General features: G+C 45.8%; 3 protein-coding genes across 3 annotated transcripts in view; 1 reads left to right on the forward strand and 2 right to left on the reverse strand.

The window, feature by feature from the left end:
- LOC306769335 (uncharacterized protein) overlaps positions 1–922 on the reverse strand; it is a gene marked incomplete at its 5' end in the record, with an annotated part of 31,339 nt that extends 30,417 nt beyond the window's left edge. Inside the window, one exon of the mRNA XM_079257901.1 lies at positions 869–922. Coding sequence (XP_079114027.1) covers positions 869–922 — 54 coding nt within the window. The remainder of the gene's footprint in view (positions 1–868) is intronic.
- LOC306769336 (uncharacterized protein) lies at positions 326–7,790 on the reverse strand (the record flags this gene model as incomplete). The annotated part of the gene is made up of 4 exons (XM_079257902.1): positions 326–1,041; positions 1,119–1,518; positions 4,734–5,261; positions 7,308–7,790. The coding sequence occupies 4 exons, from the start codon at positions 7,788–7,790 to the stop codon at positions 926–928; spliced, it is 1,527 nt and encodes a 508-aa protein (XP_079114028.1). The 3' UTR covers positions 326–925.
- Positions 7,791–9,415: 1,625 nt separating this feature from the next.
- Positions 9,416–22,124, forward strand: part of ctc1 (CTS telomere maintenance complex component 1) — a gene marked incomplete at both ends in the record, with an annotated part of 65,804 nt that continues 53,095 nt past the window's right edge. The window contains one exon of the mRNA XM_079257903.1: positions 9,416–9,431. Coding sequence (XP_079114029.1) covers positions 9,416–9,431 — 16 coding nt within the window. The remainder of the gene's footprint in view (positions 9,432–22,124) is intronic.

A 22,124-nucleotide genomic window follows, 5' to 3' on the forward strand; every position in this document is an offset into this window, starting at 1 on the left:
CTGTGACAAACATGTGTTCTTCCATCAGTGTGAAAAACAGCTGCCGGACAAACAATTAATCTTCTAGGTAAACTTTCCCTCCACAGAGTCACACCAAATCAGTTCATTTAGAAAGTAACGCGTTGCAGCAGCTTAACACAGATGCCGTCTAAGCAAAACAAAATGAGTATTTTCAATGTATTTTCATCCCCATCCTGTTTTATTTCATTCTAACACAGAATGTTAAACATTAACATGAATAAAATCATCATGGACAAACAGAAAACCAGTTTACCGAAATTCGTATCCTTACATACTGACATGACATAAGCACTGTCTGGCTGGATGTTGTGGTCGCGGCTTAACTAGCATGTTGCTACACCTGAACACTAATCATGTCTGCGTGGTTTCATCTGACAAAGTTTATTTACTAGTTGCTGCAGTTTTAAACAAGTTTTTCTTCACAATATAGTTTTTCATGTTCAAGTTAGATGCATCCACAGTGAGTACACAGAGTCTTTTCAAAGTTCAAGGCATCAAGACACCAGATGCGAACCTAAACACCACTGAGCCAACTCGTCTTGACGACATGCTGCAAAACTGCTGTAATCCCGCCGATTTTCATCGACACAATGCTAAATTATACCGATACATAAACACGATCAGATATTTTAAGGCGGGATGCTGTGCTTTCCCATCGCCATTAAATGCACCGGCTGAAATGTTAAAACCGAAAGGACAGTGACGGTAAATTTACGACAACTGAAGACCTGAAATACCCGAAATTTAATAGTTTTTAAGGACCATGTCAAGTTAGTATTTCCATTTCCATTACTGCAGAAAACACATCATGGAACTGGAACAAAAGGCCTCTCTCTGTTTTAGTCACTGATTTTCGATTAACTTTGAACTCAAACTGACTCTTTATTCCAGGTATAGACATGTTCTACTTCTGCAGCATCCGTCCAGTCCAGATAGTCCTGAACTCACCATCGGGTCTGAGGTCCTTCTCGTTCCTGGACTGGACCGGATGTTTCTTCAGTTTAGCGTCCTCTGAGGCAGCTGCAGGACGACAATGTTCAGCTGATCAGATGACAGCCTTTTCTCTTCTTGCTGACGAGGATTGATCTGGTTCTTACCTGGTTCTAGACCTGCGTTCTGCAGCCCCAGGTTGTCCCACTCCCTACCCAGCATGTGGTAGAAGTCGGTGGTCTTGGCTGCGGCCTCCCAGTCTCCGTCCTCCAGACTCTCTCCAATAGCGATCTCACAAACCGTCTTCAATGTGGTCTTCACTGCCAGAGGAGGGCGGCTCCACCGGTACCCGGACGCCTTCTTGGCGGCGGAGAGGGTCAGGCTGAGGCGTCCTGGAGACAGGAGGTCCTGCAAGTTCTGGATCCCTGCATCAAGGGACTTGGCAGCCAGCAGCAACCTGCCCAGCTCACGGAGCTTCTGGCTGACGTAGTCGTACCTCCTCTGACTCCCGTCCTGGTTCCCCATCAGCTTGTTGCCATACTTACAGATCAGCCAATCAGATTTCACCTGGATGACACAGGTACGCAGGTAAACACACATAACACACAGGTAAACCGACAGGTAAACACACATAACACACAGGTAGACCGTCAGGTAAACACACATAACACACAGGTACGCAGGTAAACACACATAACACGCAGGTAGACCGACAGGTAAACGCACATAACACACAAGTAGACCGTCAGGTAAACACACATAACACACAGGTAGACCGTCAGGTAAACACACATAACACACAAGTAGACCGACAGGTAAACACACATAACACACAGGTAGACCGTCAGGTAAACACACATAACACACAGGTAGACCGACAGGTAAACACACATAACACACAAGTAGACCGACAGGTAAACACACATAACACACAGGTAGACCGACAGGTAATCACACATAACACACAGGTATACCGACAGGTAAACACACATAACACACAGGTAGACCGTCAGGTAAATACACATAACACACAGGTAGACCGTCAGGTAAACACACATAACACACAGGTAGACCGTCAGGTAAACACACATAACACGCAGGTAGACCGACAGGTAAACACACATAACACACAGGTAGACCGACAGGTAAACACACATAACACACAGGTAGACCGACAGGTAAACACACATAACACGCAGGTAGACCGACAGGTAAACACACATAACACGCAGGTAGACCGACAGGTAAACACACATAACACGCAGGTAGACCGACAGGTAAACACACATGACACACAGGTAGACCGACAGGTAAACACACATAACACACAGGTAGACCGACAGGTAAACACACATAACACGCAGGTAGACCGACAGGTAAACACACATAACACGCAGGTATACCAACGGGTAAACACACATAACACGCAGGTAGACCGACAGGTAAACACACATAACACACAGGTAGACCGACAGGTAAACACACATAACACCCAGGTAGACCGTCAGGTAAACACACATAACACGCAGGTAGACCGACAGGTAAACACACATAACAAGCAGGTAGACCGACAGGTAAACACACATAACACGCAGGTAGACCGACAGGTAAACACACATAACGCACAGGTACACAGGTAAACACACATAACACACAGGTAGACCGACAGGTAAACACACATAACGCACAGGTAGACCGACAGGTAAACACACATAACACACAGGTAGACCGACAGGTAAACACACATAACACACAGGTACGCAGGTAAACACACATAACACACAGGTAGACCGACAGGTAAACACACATAACACGCAGGTAGACCGACAGGTAAACACACATAACACACAGGTACGCAGGTAAACACACATAACACACAGGTACGCAGGTAAACACACATAACACACAGGTAGACCGACAGGTAAACACACATAACACACAGGTAGACCGACAGGTAAACACACATAACACACAGGTACGCAGGTAAACACACATAACACACAGGTACGCAGGTAAACACACATAACACACAGGTAGACCGACAGGTAAACACACATAACACGCAGGTAGACCGTCAGGTAAACACACATAACACGCAGGTAGACCGACAGGTAAACACACATAACACGCAGGTAGACCGACAGGTAAACACACATAACACACAGGTAGACCGACAGGTAAACACACATAACACGCAGGTAGACCTTCCACCCCTGAGACGTCCTCTGTCTCCCCCTCTAGCCCGTCCGTCCCCTGAGACGTCCTCTGTCTCCACCTCTAGCCCGTCCGTCCCCTGAGACGTCCTCTGTCTCCCCCTCTAACCCGTCTGTCCCGAGACGTCCTCTGTCTCCCCCTCTAGCCCGTCCGTCCCATGAGACGTCCTCTGTCTCCACCTCTAGCCCGTCCGTCCCATGAGACGTCCTCTGTCTCCACCTCTAACCCGTCCGTCCCCTGAGACGTCCTCTGTCTCCCCCTCTAACCCGTCCGTCCCCTGAGACGTCCTCTGTCTCCCCCTCTAACCCGTCTGTCCCGAGACGTCCTCTGTCTCCCCCTCTAACCCGTCCGTCCCCTGAGACGTCCTCTGTCTCCCCCTCTAACCCGTCTGTCCCCTGAGACGTCCTCTGTCTCCACCTCTAGCCCGTCCGTCCCCTGAGACGTCCTCTGTCTCCACCTCTAGCCCGTCCGTCCCCTGAGACGTCCTCTGTCTCCACCTCTAACCCGTCCGTCCCGAGACGTCCTCTGTCTCCACCTCTAACCCGTCTGTCCCGAACCGTCCTCTGTCTCCACCTCTAGCCCGTCCGTCCCCTGAAATGTCCTCTGTCTCTACCTCTAGCCCGTCCGTCCCGAGACGTCCTCTGTCTCCACCTCTAGCCCGTCCGTCCCCTGAGACGTCCTCTGTCTCCACCTCTAACCCGTCCGTCCCGAGACGTCCTCTGTCTCCACCTCTAACCCGTCTGTCCCGAACCGTCCTCTGTCTCCACCTCTAGCCCGTCCGTCCCCTGAAATGTCCTCTGTCTCCACCTCTAGCCCGTCCGTCCCCTGAGACGTCCTCTGTCTCTACCTCTAACCCGTCCGTCCCCTGAGACGTCCTCTGTCTCCACCTCTAACCCGTCCGTCCCGAGACGTCCTCTGTCTCCACCTCTAACCCGTCTGTCCCGAACCGTCCTCTGTCTCCACCTCTAGCCCGTCCGTCCCCTGAAATGTCCTCTGTCTCTACCTCTAGCCCGTCCGTCCCCTGAGACGTCCTCTGTCTCCACCTCTAACCCGTCCGTCCCGAGACGTCCTCTGTCTCCACCTCTAACCCGTCTGTCCCGAACCGTCCTCTGTCTCCACCTCTAGCCCGTCCGTCCCCTGAAATGTCCTCTGTCTCCACCTCTAGCCCGTCCGTCCCCTGAAATGTCCTCTGTCTCTACCTCTAGCCCGTCCGTCCCCTGAGACGTCCTCTGTCTCTACCTCTAGCCCGTCCGTCCCCTGAGACGTCCTCTGTCTCCACCTCTAACCCGTCCGTCCCGAGACGTCCTCTGTCTCCACCTCTAACCCGTCTGTCCCGAACTGTCCTCTGTCTCCACCTCTAGCCCGTCCGTCCCCTGAAATGTCCTCTGTCTCCACCTCTAACCCGTCTGTCCCGAACCGTCCTCTGTCTCCACCTCTAGCCCGTCCGTCCCCTGAAATGTCCTCTGTCTCTACCTCTAGCCTGTCCGTCCCCTGAGACGTCCTCTGTCTCCACCTCTAGCCCGTCCGTCCCCTGAGACGTCCCCGTGAGCAGGTGTAGGTGTTCGGACCTCATAGGACACGCTGTCCTGGTTCATGCGGTGCAGGATCTCACTGCAGCTCTCGGATGCTCCACTGGAGATCGGTAGGAGGCGTGACGCGGCAGCCTGGACCCTGGTCCGCTTCCTTGGCCGGTGGCCTCCAGAGTCCGAACTCAGGTTCTGATCCAAACTGGTTTCAGAACTGAGGGCTGGTTTGCTCCCATCATATGAGCACTGGTCTGTGTCTCCAGGAGGATCTACTGGTGTGTCCTCTGGGGTTCTGCTGCCAGCCGGACTGCAACGGAACCGGCCGGTGGACTCAGAGCCGCGGGGGTCGGAGCCGCGGGGGTCGGAGCCGCGGGGGTCGGAGCTGGGCCCTGAGGCGGAGTGTTTGGACGGGTTGATGGCGAGCTTCTTCCGACAGGAAACCTGATGCTTCCAGAGGTCGGCGCGCAGAAAGAAGCCGAGGCAGAGCGGGCATGGCAGGTAGTTCCTGGCGTCCACTTCCTCTGACGGCTGGCGCCAAGGGATGATCTCACCGCTGCCCTGACGAATCACCTGACAGAGAGACAGGAAGTCAGAGTGAGTCACATGGAAGACCCTATTCTATTCTATTCAGTCCAATGTAATCTAATGTGCAAGTCAGGGAGGAGACAGACAATAATGAAGGATTTTTCATAAACCTCTTCATTCATTTATAAATTGATCCTCTCAGATCTGCCAGAAACAATACAAACGCTCCGCCCTAAGCCCCACCTTCCCCTGCTGCGGACTGCATCTGATTGGTCAGCTGCTAGGGGTATACGTCACACACATCAGCTGTTTTCATCATGGAAACTCAGGAATAAAAGGAAAAATAAACCAAAGTAGCAACTCTGGAAACACCAAACATCCAGCCATACATGTTCGAGCCCGGACTGGACCCCAAAAACAAGAGTGAACAACCTTTAGCAACGAATGCAGCTGTTTGGTAAATACTCGTTTTTACAGTCCGTTTGTTGTTTTCACTCATCTGTAACAATCGTAAACGTCTCTGTCACCAGGTGTACATGTGATAAATGTAGCATGATACCATCTACATCACCTGTTCCATGTAGCAAAACAGTGGGATGTTTTTATCCTGGTCGCTATGTCGGTCTGTATGGTTTAACTACCAGCTTGTCTCTCGGGATGTGAAACATGGTCCCTGATGGTAGGATCAGACCCTCTTTCAGCAGAAGCCACCCGTCATGCTGGTCCTTGTTTATCCAGCAGTCTGCAGTGACGCGTCGGCCACAAATAAAACCGTTGCAACGCTGCGGCGGCTCCCAGCAACAAGCTCCATCCATTGCTGTCTGGTTGTTGTTTCATGGGGAAATGGGGACAGATGTAGCTTTCCCTCACAGCCGACATGTTGGCGCTGAAAACGTCCCGGTGTTCCTGCTCTGAAAGTGGATAAACCGAGCATCCTGAATGTACAACCACATTGTATGAAATGAAAATGAATGAAAAAGAAAAATACTTTATTAATCCCCAAAGGGAAATTCAATAATAATATGGGTAACTCCGCCTCCGCAGCAGTTTTTAAGTGAATGTTCTTTAGAGACCAGATGGATTCTCAGTGTTGTGGCCCGATGTTGGCCCGCTCCGTCCTCGTCTGGAATCGATCCGGCAGACCACTTTAGATCTTCTTGTGATATTTAAAAGCAGAGCTGTTATAACCCAACGACGACACTCTGCTTGATGAGTTAACTCGTCAAACTGTGCAAAGCTGAATGCAAATGGGAAACAGACAAGTTACAAGTGTCTTTCCAGTAGGGTTACTGGTTACTGATTCTGGACACCTTGTTGGTTTGGTGCTGTTGGACTTAACAGCAGCCTTTGGCACTGTGGACCACCAGATACTCCTGTCTTGTCTGCAGAACTGGGTGAGGATTCAGGGATGTGCCTTGCAGTGGCTTCAGTCGTACCTGACGGACCAAGCTTTTTGTGTCCGTACCAGGAGTGCAGAAAAACCCCAGTTCCTCTAACTCGTGGAGTGCCCCAGAGTTCTTCCCTTGTTCCTCTTCACTTTTCCCTTCACCTCCTTCCCATCGGGTCCATCCTCCATAAGCACTGCTTTTCACTTTTATGCTGATGACACCCAGATATATATGCCGCTGAAGCAAAGGCAGATGAACGGTGCGTAACTTCTGTGTCATGACTGAAGAGTTTGTGGGAAAGTGGAGGGTTAGTTAACATGCAGTCTGATGAGCTAGAGCTGGTTTGGAGGCGTTTCTACAGGACAAAGCCACGTTTATCTGCCTGGAAACAATCTCAGGTGTGTGTGAGGTTTGCATTGTTCAAGAAGACTATCTCAGGTGTGTGTGAGGTTTGCATTGTTAAAGAAGACGATCTCAGGTGTGTGAAAGCAAACGATCAATCGATAAGCCAAACAAATGGAAGAAATCGGCAATAGCTTAACAATGCACCATCTCCCTGGGAGGGGTGGAGCTCTGACAACCCATGTCTGTAAGCTGCTTCAGGTGGGAAAAGACAGGGAGAAACTATTCAGGAGGAGGTTCCCTTCAGAATCAGTTACCATGGAAACAGACAAATTTCTGGATCAGAACCAGGGAAACTGACCTCAATGTTGTGCAGGTAGTTCCCTCTGCACCGCAGGTGTTCCAGCAGCAGGTGACGTTGTTTGGATCCTGGTGGAAGCGTGCTGGCCGCCACCACTTCCTGTTCGTCGGCGTGCTTCCTCAGCAGGTGGCGAGCAATCTTCACCTGTGGCCGGCGGCAGAAGACGCAGTAATGTTTCTTGTCCCAACGACGTTTCCCGCCACTCCATGTCCTCTTCACCGTCACTCCTTCCTTGTTGTCCTCCTGACCACGCCTCTTCGGTCTCTGACTCCGCCTCTTCTCGTTCATGCCACGCCGCTTCTCTGCAGTTCCCCGCCTCTTTCCTTTCTGACTTCGCCTCCCAAGGGTGCGGCGCTGCAGCTGGTCAGTGGTGGGTTTTGCCGGTTTTTGGTCAGAAGAGGGGGGTTTGTCTGAATCCTGGGCCTCCATCTTATTCGCCATGGCAACACTGGTGTGGTGCTCCATGGTGATAGTGGTCTCCATGACGACCTGGGACATCAGATAGCCATTCGGGAAGATAATATGGTTTGTAAACATACAAAACCAAATATTTTTCATAATAATTCAATGATAGAAACTCAGCTTGACAGTGTGGGAGGTGAAGTTCACAAAATAACGATGTAACAGCACCATAATGAAGTCGTGAAGGCACCATAACAACGTCGTAACGGCACGACAACGCCATCATAACGGCATCACAACAATGTCGTAACGGCACCACAAAGCCGTCATAGCAGCATTACAACACTGTCATAACATAACATTGTAACGTTGTCGTAAAGGCAAAACAACGTCGTAATAGCAGTTACGCCATGGTAACGGCACCATGACGTCTTCTTAACGGTCCATACTGTCTTCGTAACGGCATCATCACAATGTCGTAATGGCACAGTAACGCTATAGTAACAGTACCGTAACGTTGTCTTAACAGCACCATAACAATGTCAGAATGGCACCGTAACGCCATGGTAACGGCACCATACCGTCTTCGTAACGGCATCATAACAATGTCGTCAGGGCACCACAACGCCGTTGTAACGGCATCGTAGCACCATGCTAACGGCACCATAAAGCCGTCATAACAGCATCATAACAACATTGTAACAGCACTGTAACGCCATGGTAACGGTACCATGACGTCGCCGTAACGGCACCATAACAACGTCGTAATGGCACCATAACACCATGGTTACAGCACCATACCGTCTTCGTAACAGCATCATAACAACATTGTAACGCCATGGTCACGGCTCCATAACGTCTTCGTAATGGCATCATAACGATGTAACAGCATCATAACGACATGGTAACGGCACCATAACGACATTGTAACCGCGTCGTGACGCCATGGTAACGGCTCCATAACGTCTTCATAACGGCATCATAACATCGTAACACCATGGTAACGGTACCATAACCTCGTCGTAACTGCATCATAACAACGTCGTAACGCCATGGTAACAGCTCCATAACGTCTTCATAACATCGTAACACCATGGTAACGGTACCATAACCTCGTCGTAACTGCATCATAACAACGTCGTAACGCCATGGTAACGGCACCATATCGTCTTCGTAACGGCATCATAACGTTATCGTAATGCCATGGTAACGACACCATAACGTCTTCGTAACGGCATCATAACGACCTTGTAACGCCATAGTAACGGCACCATAACGATGTAACAGCATCATAACGACGTCGTAACGACATGGTAACGGCACCATAACGACGTCGTAACCGCGTCGTAACGCCATGGTAACAGCTCCACAACGTCTTCGTAACGCCATAGTAACGGCACCATAACGTCTCAGTAACGGCACCATAACGACGTCGTAATGGCACCATAACACCATGGTAACGGCACCATAACGACGTAACACACACACACACTGTCCCTCTGCTGGATGTGAACGGCGTCTCGTGCATTCTCCTCCTGACGCAGCTCATTGGAAACCGAGCAACGCCCGCGCGGCAATGTCGGCATTGACTGAGGTCTCCGTGACGTGAGGTGGAGGTGAGACCAGCGTGTCCGATAATGGAAGCTTGTTTACCGTTAGCCCTGTGCTAACAGTTAGCACCAAGCTAAAAGCAGCCGTGCAGCGGGATGACGTCATGCGGAGGTAACGGGGAGCGGAACTGAACTGGAGGCGGGAAGACATCAGAGCAGGAAAGCAGGACAGAACACCTGGAACATAGAAACCATTGTCACCTGTTCACGGAAACGCTGCAACTTCTTCTTCTGTGTTATTTCTTCTTCTTCTGTGGGAGCATCAGAGCGGCGCTCTGCCGCCACCTGCAGGCTTTAGACTGGTACTGCTCCTACCGCTCACCGCGGCCATTCATAGACATCAGGTATAATCATAGATATTATATACACATAGACATGTGTCATCATAGATATTATATACACATAGACATGTGTCATCATAGATATTATATACACATAGACATGTGTCATCATAGATATTATATACACATAAACATGTGTCATCATAGATATTATATACACATAGACATCAGGTATAATCATAGATATTATATACACATAGACATCAGGTGTCATCATAGATATTATATATACATAGACATGAAGTGTTATCATAGATATTATATATTCAATTCAATTCAATTCAACTTTATTTATATAGCGTCAAATCACGGCAATGCCATCTCAAGACGCTTTACAGACAGAGGGGAAAACATAATGAAGGCCAATTCATAACAGCCTATATAAGGAAACCAACAGATTGAGTTGAGTCCAACTCAATCTCCCATCCTGAGCAAGCACACTGGCAACAGTGGGAAGGAAAAAACTCCCTTTTAACAGGAAGGAAACCTCCGGCAGAACCCGGCTCAGGACAGGCAGCCATCTGCCTCTGCTGTGTGGGGGGAAGAGGACAGAAAGACAACAGACAACAGGAACTGCTACTCCCGGCCAGGGAGACCTGCTGAGACAGGAGACATACATGTTAATGATGCAACACTGTTATTGGGGGGGGGTAAGAGAGAGAGATAAAGACAAACCCTCCTGCACAGCCTCCTGTATAGACACCTCATGTCTATACACATAGACATGAGGTGTAATCATAATTATTATATAAACATAGACATGTGTCATCATAGATATTATATACACATAGACATAGTACCTGTCCCCCATGGAGGACCAGCGGCCTCATTGTTCAATCTGTAGCGGCGTTTCCATCCCAGCTAGAAAACCTGTAAATTCAGTCATTTCAGGAATCTGTAGCGGCGTTTCCATCCCAGCTAGAAAACCTGTAAATTCAGTCATTTCAGGAATCTGTAGCAGCGTTTCCATCCCAGCTAGAAAACCTGTAAATTCAGTCATTTCAGGAATCTGTAGCGGCGTTTCCATCCCAGCTAGAAAACCTGTAAATTCAGTCATTTCAGGAATCTGTAGCAGCGTTTCCATCCCAGCTAGAAAACCTGTAAATTCAGTCATTTCAGGAATCTGTAGCAGCGTTTCCATCCCAGCTAGAAAACCTGTAAATTCAGTCATTTCAGGAATCTGTAGCAGCGTTTCCATCCCAGCTAGAAAACCTGTAAATTCAGTCATTTCAGGAATCTGTAGCAGCGTTTCCATCCCAGCTAGAAAACCTGTAAATTCAGTCATTTCAGGAATCTGTAGCAGCGTTTCCATCCCAGCTAGAAAACCTGTAAATTCAGTCATTTCAGGAATCTGTAGCAGCGTTTCCATCCCAGCTAGAAAACCTGTAAATTCAGTCATTTCAGGAATCTGTAGCAGCGTTTCCATCCCAGCTAGAAAACCTGTAAATTCAGTCATTTCAGGAATCTGTAGCAGCGTTTCCATCCCAGCTAGAAAACCTGTAAATTCAGTCATTTCAGGAATCTGTAGCAGCGTTTCCATCCCAGCTAGAAAACCTGTAAATTCAGTCATTTCAGGAATCTGTAGCAGCGTTTCCATCCCAGCTAGAAAACCTGTAAATTCAGTCATTTCAGGAATCTGTAGCAGCGTTTCCATCCCAGCTAGAAAACCTGTAAATTCAGTCATTTCAGGAATCTGTAGCAGCGTTTCCATCCCAGCTAGAAAACCTGTAAATTCAGTCATTTCAGGAATCTGTAGCGGCGTTTCCATCCCAGCTAGAAAACCTGTAAATTCAGTCATTTCAGGAATCTGTAGCGGCGTTTCCATCCCAGCTAGAAAACCTGTAAATTCAGTCATTTCAGGAATCTGTAGCAGCGTTTCCATCCCAGCTAGAAAACCTGTAAATTCAGTCATTTCAGGAATCTGTAGCAGCGTTTCCATCCCAGCTAGAAAACCTGTAAATTCAGTCATTTCAGGAATCTGTAGCAGCGTTTCCATCCCAGCTAGAAAACCTGTAAATTCAGTCATTTCAGGAATCTGTAGCGGCGTTTCCATCCCAGCTAGAAAACCTGTAAATTCAGTCATTTCAGGAATCTGTAGCGGCGTTTCCATCCCAGCTAGAAAACCTGTAAATTCAGTCATTTCAGGAATCTGTAGCAGCGTTTCCATCCCAGCTAGAAAACCTGTAAATTCAGTCATTTCAGGAATCTGTAGCAGCGTTTCCATCCCAGCTAGAAAACCTGTAAATTCATCATTTCAGGAATCTGTAGCGGCGTTTCCATCCCAGCTAGAAAACCTGTAAATTCAGTCATTTCAGGAATCTGTAGCAGCGTTTCCATCCCAGCTAGAAAACCTGTAAATTCAGTCATTTCAGGGATCTGTAGCAGCGGTTTCCATCCCAGCTAGAAAACCTGTAAATTCAGTCATTTCAGGAATCTGTAGCAGCGTTTCCATCCCAGCTAGAAAACCTGTAAATTCAGTCATTTCAGGAATCTGTAGCGGCGTTTCCATCCCAGCTAGAAAACCTGTAAATTCAGTCATTTCAGGAATCTGTAGCGGCGTTTCCATCCCAGCTAGAAAACCTGTAAATTCAGTCATTTCAGGAATCTGTAGCAGGCGTTTCCATCCCAGCTAGAAAACCTGTAAATTCAGTCATTTCAGGAATCTGTAGCAGGCGTTTCCATCCCAGCTAGAAAACCTGTAAATTCAGTCATTTCAGGAATCTGTAGCGGCGTTTCCATCCCAGCTAGAAAACCTGTAAATTCAGTCATTTCAGGAATCTGTAGCGGCGTTTCCATCCCAGCTAGAAAACCTGTAAATTCAGTCATTTCAGGAATCTGTAGCAGCGTTTCCATCCCAGCTAGAAAACCTGTAAATTCAGTCATTTCAGGAATCTGTAGCAGGCGTTTCCATCCCAGCTAGAAAACCTGTAAATTCAGTCATTTCAGGAATCTGTAGCAGCGTTTCCATCCCAGCTAGAAAACCTGTAAATTCAGTCATTTCAGGAATCTGTAGCAGGCCGTTTCCATCCCAGCTAGAAAACCTGTAAATTCAGTCATTTCAGGAATCTGTAGCAGCGTTTCCATCCCAGCTAGAAAACCTGTAAATTCAGTCATTTCAGGAATCTGTAGCAGCGTTTCCATCCCAGCTAGAAAACCTGTAAATTCAGTCATTTCAGGAATCTGTAGCAGCGTTTCCATCCCAGCTAGAAAACCTGTAAATTCAGTCATTTCAGGAATCTGTAGCAGCGTTTCCATCCCAGCTAGAAAACCTGTAAATTCAGTCATTTCAGGAATCTGTAGCAGCGTTTCCATCCCAGCTAGAAAACCTGTAAATTCAGTCATTTCAGGAATCTGTAGCAGCGTTTCCATCCCAGCTAGAAAACCTGTAAATTCAGTCATTTCAGGAATCTGTAGCAGCGTTTCCATCCCAGCTAGAAAACCTGTAAATTCAGTCATTTCAGGAATCTGTAGCAGCGTTTCCATCCCAGCTAGAAAACCTGTAAATTCAGTCATTTCAGGAATCTGTAGCAGCGTTTCCATCCCAGCTAGAAAACCTGTAAATTCAGTCATTTCAGGAATCTGTAGCAGCGTTTCCATCCCAGCTAGAAAACCTGTAAATTCAGTCATTTCAGGAATCTGTAGCAGCGTTTCCATCCCAGCTAGAAAACCTGTAAATTCAGTCATTTCAGGAATCTGTAGCAGCGTTTCCATCCCAGCTAGAAAACCTGTAAATTCAGTCATTTCAGGAATCTGTAGCAGCGTTTCCATCCCAGCTAGAAAACCTGTAAATTCAGTCATTTCAGGAATCTGTAGCAGCGTTTCCATCCCAGCTAGAAAACCTGTAAATTCAGTCATTTCAGGAATCTGTAGCAGCGTTTCCATCCCAGCTAGAAAACCTGTAAATTCAGTCATTTCAGGAATCTGTAGCAGCGTTTCCATCCCAGCTAGAAAACCTGTAAATTCAGTCATTTCAGGAATCTGTAGCAGCGTTTCCATCCCAGCTAGAAAACCTGTAAATTCAGTCATTTCAGGAATCTGTAGCGGCGTTTCCATCCCAGCTAGAAAACCTGTAAATTCAGTCATTTCAGGAATCTGTAGCAGCGTTTCCATCCCAGCTAGAAAACCTGTAAATTCAGTCATTTCAGGAATCTGTAGCAGCGTTTCCATCCCAGCTAGAAAACCTGTAAATTCAGTCATTTCAGGAATCTGTAGCAGCGTTTCCATCCCAGCTAGAAAACCTGTAAATTCAGTCATTTCAGGAATCTGTAGCAGCGTTTCCATCCCAGCTAGAAAACCTGTAAATTCAGTCATTTCAGGAATCTGTAGCAGCGTTTCCATCCCAGCTAGAAAACCTGTAAATTCAGTCATTTCAGGAATCTGTAGCAGCGTTTCCATCCCAGCTAGAAAACCTGTAAATTCAGTCATTTCAGGAATCTGTAGCAGCGTTTCCATCCCAGCTAGAAAACCTGTAAATTCAGTCATTTCAGGAATCTGTAGCAGCGTTTCCATCCCAGCTAGAAAACCTGTAAATTCAGTCATTTCAGGAATCTGTAGCAGCGTTTCCATCCCAGCTAGAAAACCTGTAAATTCAGTCATTTCAGGAATCTGTAGCGGCGTTTCCATCCCAGCTAGAAAACCTGTAAATTCAGTCATTTCAGGAATCTGTAGCAGCGTTTCCATCCCAGCTAGAAAACCTGTAAATTCAGTCATTTCAGGAATCTGTAGCAGCGTTTCCATCCCAGCTAGAAAACCTGTAAATTCAGTCATTTCAGGAATCTGTAGCAGCGTTTCCATCCCAGCTAGAAAACCTGTAAATTCAGTCATTTCAGGAATCTGTAGCAGCGTTTCCATCCCAGCTAGAAAACCTGTAAATTCAGTCATTTCAGGAATCTGTAGCAGCGTTTCCATCCCAGCTAGAAAACCTGTAAATTCAGTCATTTCAGGAATCTGTAGCAGCGTTTCCATCCCAGCTAGAAAACCTGTAAATTCAGTCATTTCAGGAATCTGTAGCAGCGTTTCCATCCCAGCTAGAAAACCTGTAAATTCAGTCATTTCAGGAATCTGTAGCAGCGTTTCCATCCCAGCTAGAAAACCTGTAAATTCAGTCATTTCAGGAATCTGTAGCAGCGTTTCCATCCCAGCTAGAAAACCTGTAAATTCAGTCATTTCAGGAATCTGTAGCAGCGTTTCCATCCCAGCTAGAAAACCTGTAAATTCAGTCATTTCAGGAATCTGTAGCAGCGTTTCCATCCCAGCTAGAAAACCTGTAAATTCAGTCATTTCAGGAATCTGTAGCAGCGTTTCCATCCCAGCTAGAAAACCTGTAAATTCAGTCATTTCAGGAATCTGTAGCAGCGTTTCCATCCCAGCTAGAAAACCTGTAAATTCAGTCATTTCAGGAATCTGTAGCAGCGTTTCCATCCCAGCTAGAAAACCTGTAAATTCAGTCATTTCAGGAATCTGTAGCAGCGTTTCCATCCCAGCTAGAAAACCTGTAAATTCAGTCATTTCAGGAATCTGTAGCAGCGTTTCCATCCCAGCTAGAAAACCTGTAAATTCAGTCATTTCAGGAATCTGTAGCAGCGTTTCCATCCCAGCTAGAAAACCTGTAAATTCAGTCATTTCAGGAATCTGTAGCAGCGTTTCCATCCCAGCTAGAAAACCTGTAAATTCAGTCATTTCAGGAATCTGTAGCAGCGTTTCCATCCCAGCTAGAAAACCTGTAAATTCAGTCATTTCAGGAATCTGTAGCAGCGTTTCCATCCCAGCTAGAAAACCTGTAAATTCAGTCATTTCAGGAATCTGTAGCAGCGTTTCCATCCCAGCTAGAAAACCTGTAAATTCAGTCATTTCAGGAATCTGTAGCAGCGTTTCCATCCCAGCTAGAAAACCTGTAAATTCAGTCATTTCAGGAATCTGTAGCAGCGTTTCCATCCCAGCTAGAAAACCTGTAAATTCAGTCATTTCAGGAATCTGTAGCAGCGTTTCCATCCCAGCTAGAAAACCTGTAAATTCAGTCATTTCAGGAATCTGTAGCAGCGTTTCCATCCCAGCTAGAAAACCTGTAAATTCAGTCATTTCAGGAATCTGTAGCAGCGTTTCCATCCCAGCTAGAAAACCTGTAAATTCAGTCATTTCAGGAATCTGTAGCAGCGTTTCCATCCCAGCTAGAAAACCTGTAAATTCAGTCATTTCAGGAATCTGTAGCAGCGTTTCCATCCCAGCTAGAAAACCTGTAAATTCAGTCATTTCAGGAATCTGTAGCAGCGTTTCCATCCCAGCTAGAAAACCTGTAAATTCAGTCATTTCAGGAATCTGTAGCAGCGTTTCCATCCCAGCTAGAAAACCTGTAAATTCAGTCATTTCAGGAATCTGTAGCAGCGTTTCCATCCCAGCTAGAAAACCTGTAAATTCAGTCATTTCAGGAATCTGTAGCAGCGTTTCCATCCCAGCTAGAAAACCTGTAAATTCAGTCATTTCAGGAATCTGTAGCAGCGTTTCCATCCCAGCTAGAAAACCTGTAAATTCAGTCATTTCAGGAATCTGTAGCAGCGTTTCCATCCCAGCTAGAAAACCTGTAAATTCAGTCATTTCAGGAATCTGTAGCAGCGTTTCCATCCCAGCTAGAAAACCTGTAAATTCAGTCATTTCAGGAATCTGTAGCAGCGTTTCCATCCCAGCTAGAAAACCTGTAAATTCAGTCATTTCAGGAATCTGTAGCAGCGTTTCCATCCCAGCTAGAAAACCTGTAAATTCAGTCATTTCAGGAATCTGTAGCAGCGTTTCCATCCCAGCTAGAAAACCTGTAAATTCAGTCATTTCAGGAATCTGTAGCAGCGTTTCCATCCCAGCTAGAAAACCTGTAAATTCAGTCATTTCAGGAATCTGTAGCAGCGTTTCCATCCCAGCTAGAAAACCTGTAAATTCAGTCATTTCAGGAATCTGTAGCAGCGTTTCCATCCCAGCTAGAAAACCTGTAAATTCAGTCATTTCAGGAATCTGTAGCAGCGTTTCCATCCCAGCTAGAAAACCTGTAAATTCAGTCATTTCAGGAATCTGTAGCAGCGTTTCCATCCCAGCTAGAAAACCTGTAAATTCAGTCATTTCAGGAATCTGTAGCAGCGTTTCCATCCCAGCTAGAAAACCTGTAAATTCAGTCATTTCAGGAATCTGTAGCAGCGTTTCCATCCCAGCTAGAAAACCTGTAAATTCAGTCATTTCAGGAATCTGTAGCAGCGTTTCCATCCCAGCTAGAAAACCTGTAAATTCAGTCATTTCAGGAATCTGTAGCAGCGTTTCCATCCCAGCTAGAAAACCTGTAAATTCAGTCATTTCAGGAATCTGTAGCAGCGTTTCCATCCCAGCTAGAAAACCTGTAAATTCAGTCATTTCAGGAATCTGTAGCAGCGTTTCCATCCCAGCTAGAAAACCTGTAAATTCAGTCATTTCAGGAATCTGTAGCAGCGTTTCCATCCCAGCTAGAAAACCTGTAAATTCAGTCATTTCAGGAATCTGTAGCAGCGTTTCCATCCCAGCTAGAAAACCTGTAAATTCAGTCATTTCAGGAATCTGTAGCAGCGTTTCCATCCCAGCTAGAAAACCTGTAAATTCAGTCATTTCAGGAATCTGTAGCAGCGTTTCCATCCCAGCTAGAAAACCTGTAAATTCAGTCATTTCAGGAATCTGTAGCAGCGTTTCCATCCCAGCTAGAAAACCTGTAAATTCAGTCATTTCAGGAATCTGTAGCAGCGTTTCCATCCCAGCTAGAAAACCTGTAAATTCAGTCATTTCAGGAATCTGTAGCAGCGTTTCCATCCCAGCTAGAAAACCTGTAAATTCAGTCATTTCAGGAATCTGTAGCAGCGTTTCCATCCCAGCTAGAAAACCTGTAAATTCAGTCATTTCAGGAATCTGTAGCAGCGTTTCCATCCCAGCTAGAAAACCTGTAAATTCAGTCATTTCAGGAATCTGTAGCAGCGTTTCCATCCCAGCTAGAAAACCTGTAAATTCAGTCATTTCAGGAATCTGTAGCAGCGTTTCCATCCCAGCTAGAAAACCTGTAAATTCAGTCATTTCAGGAATCTGTAGCAGCGTTTCCATCCCAGCTAGAAAACCTGTAAATTCAGTCATTTCAGGAATCTGTAGCAGCGTTTCCATCCCAGCTAGAAAACCTGTAAATTCAGTCATTTCAGGAATCTGTAGCAGCGTTTCCATCCCAGCTAGAAAACCTGTAAATTCAGTCATTTCAGGAATCTGTAGCAGCGTTTCCATCCCAGCTAGAAAACCTGTAAATTCAGTCATTTCAGGAATCTGTAGCAGCGTTTCCATCCCAGCTAGAAAACCTGTAAATTCAGTCATTTCAGGAATCTGTAGCAGCGTTTCCATCCCAGCTAGAAAACCTGTAAATTCAGTCATTTCAGGAATCTGTAGCAGCGTTTCCATCCCAGCTAGAAAACCTGTAAATTCAGTCATTTCAGGAATCTGTAGCAGCGTTTCCATCCCAGCTAGAAAACCTGTAAATTCAGTCATTTCAGGAATCTGTAGCAGCGTTTCCATCCCAGCTAGAAAACCTGTAAATTCAGTCATTTCAGGAATCTGTAGCAGCGTTTCCATCCCAGCTAGAAAACCTGTAAATTCAGTCATTTCAGGAATCTGTAGCAGCGTTTCCATCCCAGCTAGAAAACCTGTAAATTCAGTCATTTCAGGAATCTGTAGCAGCGTTTCCATCCCAGCTAGAAAACCTGTAAATTCAGTCATTTCAGGAATCTGTAGCAGCGTTTCCATCCCAGCTAGAAAACCTGTAAATTCAGTCATTTCAGGAATCTGTAGCAGCGTTTCCATCCCAGCTAGAAAACCTGTAAATTCAGTCATTTCAGGAATCTGTAGCAGCGTTTCCATCCCAGCTAGAAAACCTGTAAATTCAGTCATTTCAGGAATCTGTAGCAGCGTTTCCATCCCAGCTAGAAAACCTGTAAATTCAGTCATTTCAGGAATCTGTAGCAGCGTTTCCATCCCAGCTAGAAAACCTGTAAATTCAGTCATTTCAGGAATCTGTAGCAGCGTTTCCATCCCAGCTAGAAAACCTGTAAATTCAGTCATTTCAGGAATCTGTAGCAGCGTTTCCATCCCAGCTAGAAAACCTGTAAATTCAGTCATTTCAGGAATCTGTAGCAGCGTTTCCATCCCAGCTAGAAAACCTGTAAATTCAGTCATTTCAGGAATCTGTAGCAGCGTTTCCATCCCAGCTAGAAAACCTGTAAATTCAGTCATTTCAGGAATCTGTAGCAGCGTTTCCATCCCAGCTAGAAAACCTGTAAATTCAGTCATTTCAGGAATCTGTAGCAGCGTTTCCATCCCAGCTAGAAAACCTGTAAATTCAGTCATTTCAGGAATCTGTAGCAGCGTTTCCATCCCAGCTAGAAAACCTGTAAATTCAGTCATTTCAGGAATCTGTAGCAGCGTTTCCATCCCAGCTAGAAAACCTGTAAATTCAGTCATTTCAGGAATCTGTAGCAGCGTTTCCATCCCAGCTAGAAAACCTGTAAATTCAGTCATTTCAGGAATCTGTAGCAGCGTTTCCATCCCAGCTAGAAAACCTGTAAATTCAGTCATTTCAGGAATCTGTAGCAGCGTTTCCATCCCAGCTAGAAAACCTGTAAATTCAGTCATTTCAGGAATCTGTAGCGGCGTTTCCATCCCAGCTAGAAAACCTGTAAATTCAGTCATTTCAGGAATCTGTAGCAGCGTTTCATCCCAGCTAGAAAACCTGTAAATTCAGTCATTTCAGGAATCTGTAGCAGCGTTTCCATCCCAGCTAGAAAACCTGTAAATTCAGTCATTTCAGGAATCTGTAGCAGCGTTTCCATCCCAGCTAGAAAACCTGTAAATTCAGTCATTTCAGGAATCTGTAGCAGCGTTTCCATCCCAGCTAGAAAACCTGTAAATTCAGTCATTTCAGGAATCTGTAGCAGCGTTTCCATCCCAGCTAGAAAACCTGTAAATTCAGTCATTTCAGGAATCTGTAGCAGCGTTTCCATCCCAGCTAGAAAACCTGTAAATTCAGTCATTTCAGGAATCTGTAGCAGCGTTTCCATCCCAGCTAGAAAACCTGTAAATTCAGTCATTTCAGGAATCTGTAGCAGCGTTTCCATCCCAGCTAGAAAACCTGTAAATTCAGTCATTTCAGGAATCTGTAGCAGCGTTTCCATCCCAGCTAGAAAACCTGTAAATTCAGTCATTTCAGGAATCTGTAGCAGCGTTTCCATCCCAGCTAGAAAACCTGTAAATTCAGTCATTTCAGGAATCTGTAGCAGCGTTTCCATCCCAGCTAGAAAACCTGTAAATTCAGTCATTTCAGGAATCTGTAGCAGCGTTTCCATCCCAGCTAGAAAACCTGTAAATTCAGTCATTTCAGGAATCTGTAGCAGGCGTTTCCATCCCAGCTAGAAAACCTGTAAATTCAGTCATTTCAGGAATCTGTAGCGGCGTTTCCATCCCAGCTAGAAAACCTGTAAATTCAGTCATTTCAGGAATCTGTAGCGGCGTTTCCATCCCAGCTAGAAAACCTGTAAATTCAGTCATTTCAGGAATCTGTAGCAGCGTTTCCATCCCAGCTAGAAAACCTGTAAATTCAGTCATTTCAGGAATCTGTAGCAGCGTTTCCATCCCAGCTAGAAAACCTGTAAATTCAGTCATTTCAGGAATCTGTAGCAGCGTTTCCATCCCAGCTAGAAAACCTGTAAATTCAGTCATTTCAGGAATCTGTAGCAGCGTTTCCATCCCAGCTAGAAAACCTGTAAATTCAGTCATTTCAGGAATCTGTAGCAGCGTTTCCATCCCAGCTAGAAAACCTGTAAATTCAGTCATTTCAGGAATCTGTAGCAGCGTTTCCATCCCAGCTAGAAAACCTGTAAATTCAGTCATTTCAGGAATCTGTAGCAGCGTTTCCATCCCAGCTAGAAAACCTGTAAATTCAGTCATTTCAGGAATCTGTAGCAGCGTTTCCATCCCAGCTAGAAAACCTGTAAATTCAGTCATTTCAGGAATCTGTAGCAGCGTTTCCATCCCAGCTAGAAAACCTGTAAATTCAGTCATTTCAGGAATCTGTAGCAGCGTTTCCATCCCAGCTAGAAAACCTGTAAATTCAGTCATTTCAGGAATCTGTAGCGGCGTTTCCATCCCAGCTAGAAAACCTGTAAATTCAGTCATTTCAGGAATCTGTAGCAGCGTTTCCATCCCAGCTAGAAAACCTGTAAATTCAGTCATTTCAGGAATCTGTAGCAGCGTTTCCATCCCAGCTAGAAAACCTGTAAATTCAGTCATTTCAGGAATCTGTAGCAGCGTTTCCATCCCAGCTAGAAAACCTGTAAATTCAGTCATTTCAGGAATCTGTAGCAGCGTTTCCATCCCAGCTAGAAAACCTGTAAATTCAGTCATTTCAGGAATCTGTAGCAGCGTTTCCATCCCAGCTAGAAAACCTGTAAATTCAGTCATTTCAGGAATCTGTAGCAGCGTTTCCATCCCAGCTAGAAAACCTGTAAATTCAGTCATTTCAGGAATCTGTAGCAGCGTTTCCATCCCAGCTAGAAAACCTGTAAATTCAGTCATTTCAGGAATCTGTAGCAGCGTTTCCATCCCAGCTAGAAAACCTGTAAATTCAGTCATTTCAGGAATCTGTAGCAGCGTTTCCATCCCAGCTAGAAAACCTGTAAATTCAGTCATTTCAGGAATCTGTAGCAGCGTTTCCATCCCAGCTAGAAAACCTGTAAATTCAGTCATTTCAGGAATCTGTAGCAGCGTTTCCATCCCAGCTAGAAAACCTGTAAATTCAGTCATTTCAGGAATCTGTAGCAGCGTTTCCATCCCAGCTAGAAAACCTGTAAATTCAGTCATTTCAGGAATCTGTAGCAGCGTTTCCATCCCAGCTAGAAAACCTGTAAATTCAGTCATTTCAGGAATCTGTAGCAGCGTTTCCATCCCAGCTAGAAAACCTGTAAATTCAGTCATTTCAGGAATCTGTAGCAGCGTTTCCATCCCAGCTAGAAAACCTGTAAATTCAGTCATTTCAGGAATCTGTAGCAGCGTTTCCATCCCAGCTAGAAAACCTGTAAATTCAGTCATTTCAGGAATCTGTAGCAGCGTTTCCATCCCAGCTAGAAAACCTGTAAATTCAGTCATTTCAGGAATCTGTAGCAGCGTTTCCATCCCAGCTAGAAAACCTGTAAATTCAGTCATTTCAGGAATCTGTAGCAGCGTTTCCATCCCAGCTAGAAAACCTGTAAATTCAGTCATTTCAGGAATCTGTAGCAGCGTTTCCATCCCAGCTAGAAAACCTGTAAATTCAGTCATTTCAGGAATCTGTAGCAGCGTTTCCATCCCAGCTAGAAAACCTGTAAATTCAGTCATTTCAGGAATCTGTAGCAGCGTTTCCATCCCAGCTAGAAAACCTGTAAATTCAGTCATTT

The sequence above is a fragment of the Telmatherina bonti genome (assembly GCF_933228915.1).
Source record: "Telmatherina bonti genome assembly, chromosome: 18".
NCBI classification, from domain to species: domain Eukaryota; kingdom Metazoa; phylum Chordata; class Actinopteri; order Atheriniformes; family Telmatherinidae; genus Telmatherina; species Telmatherina bonti.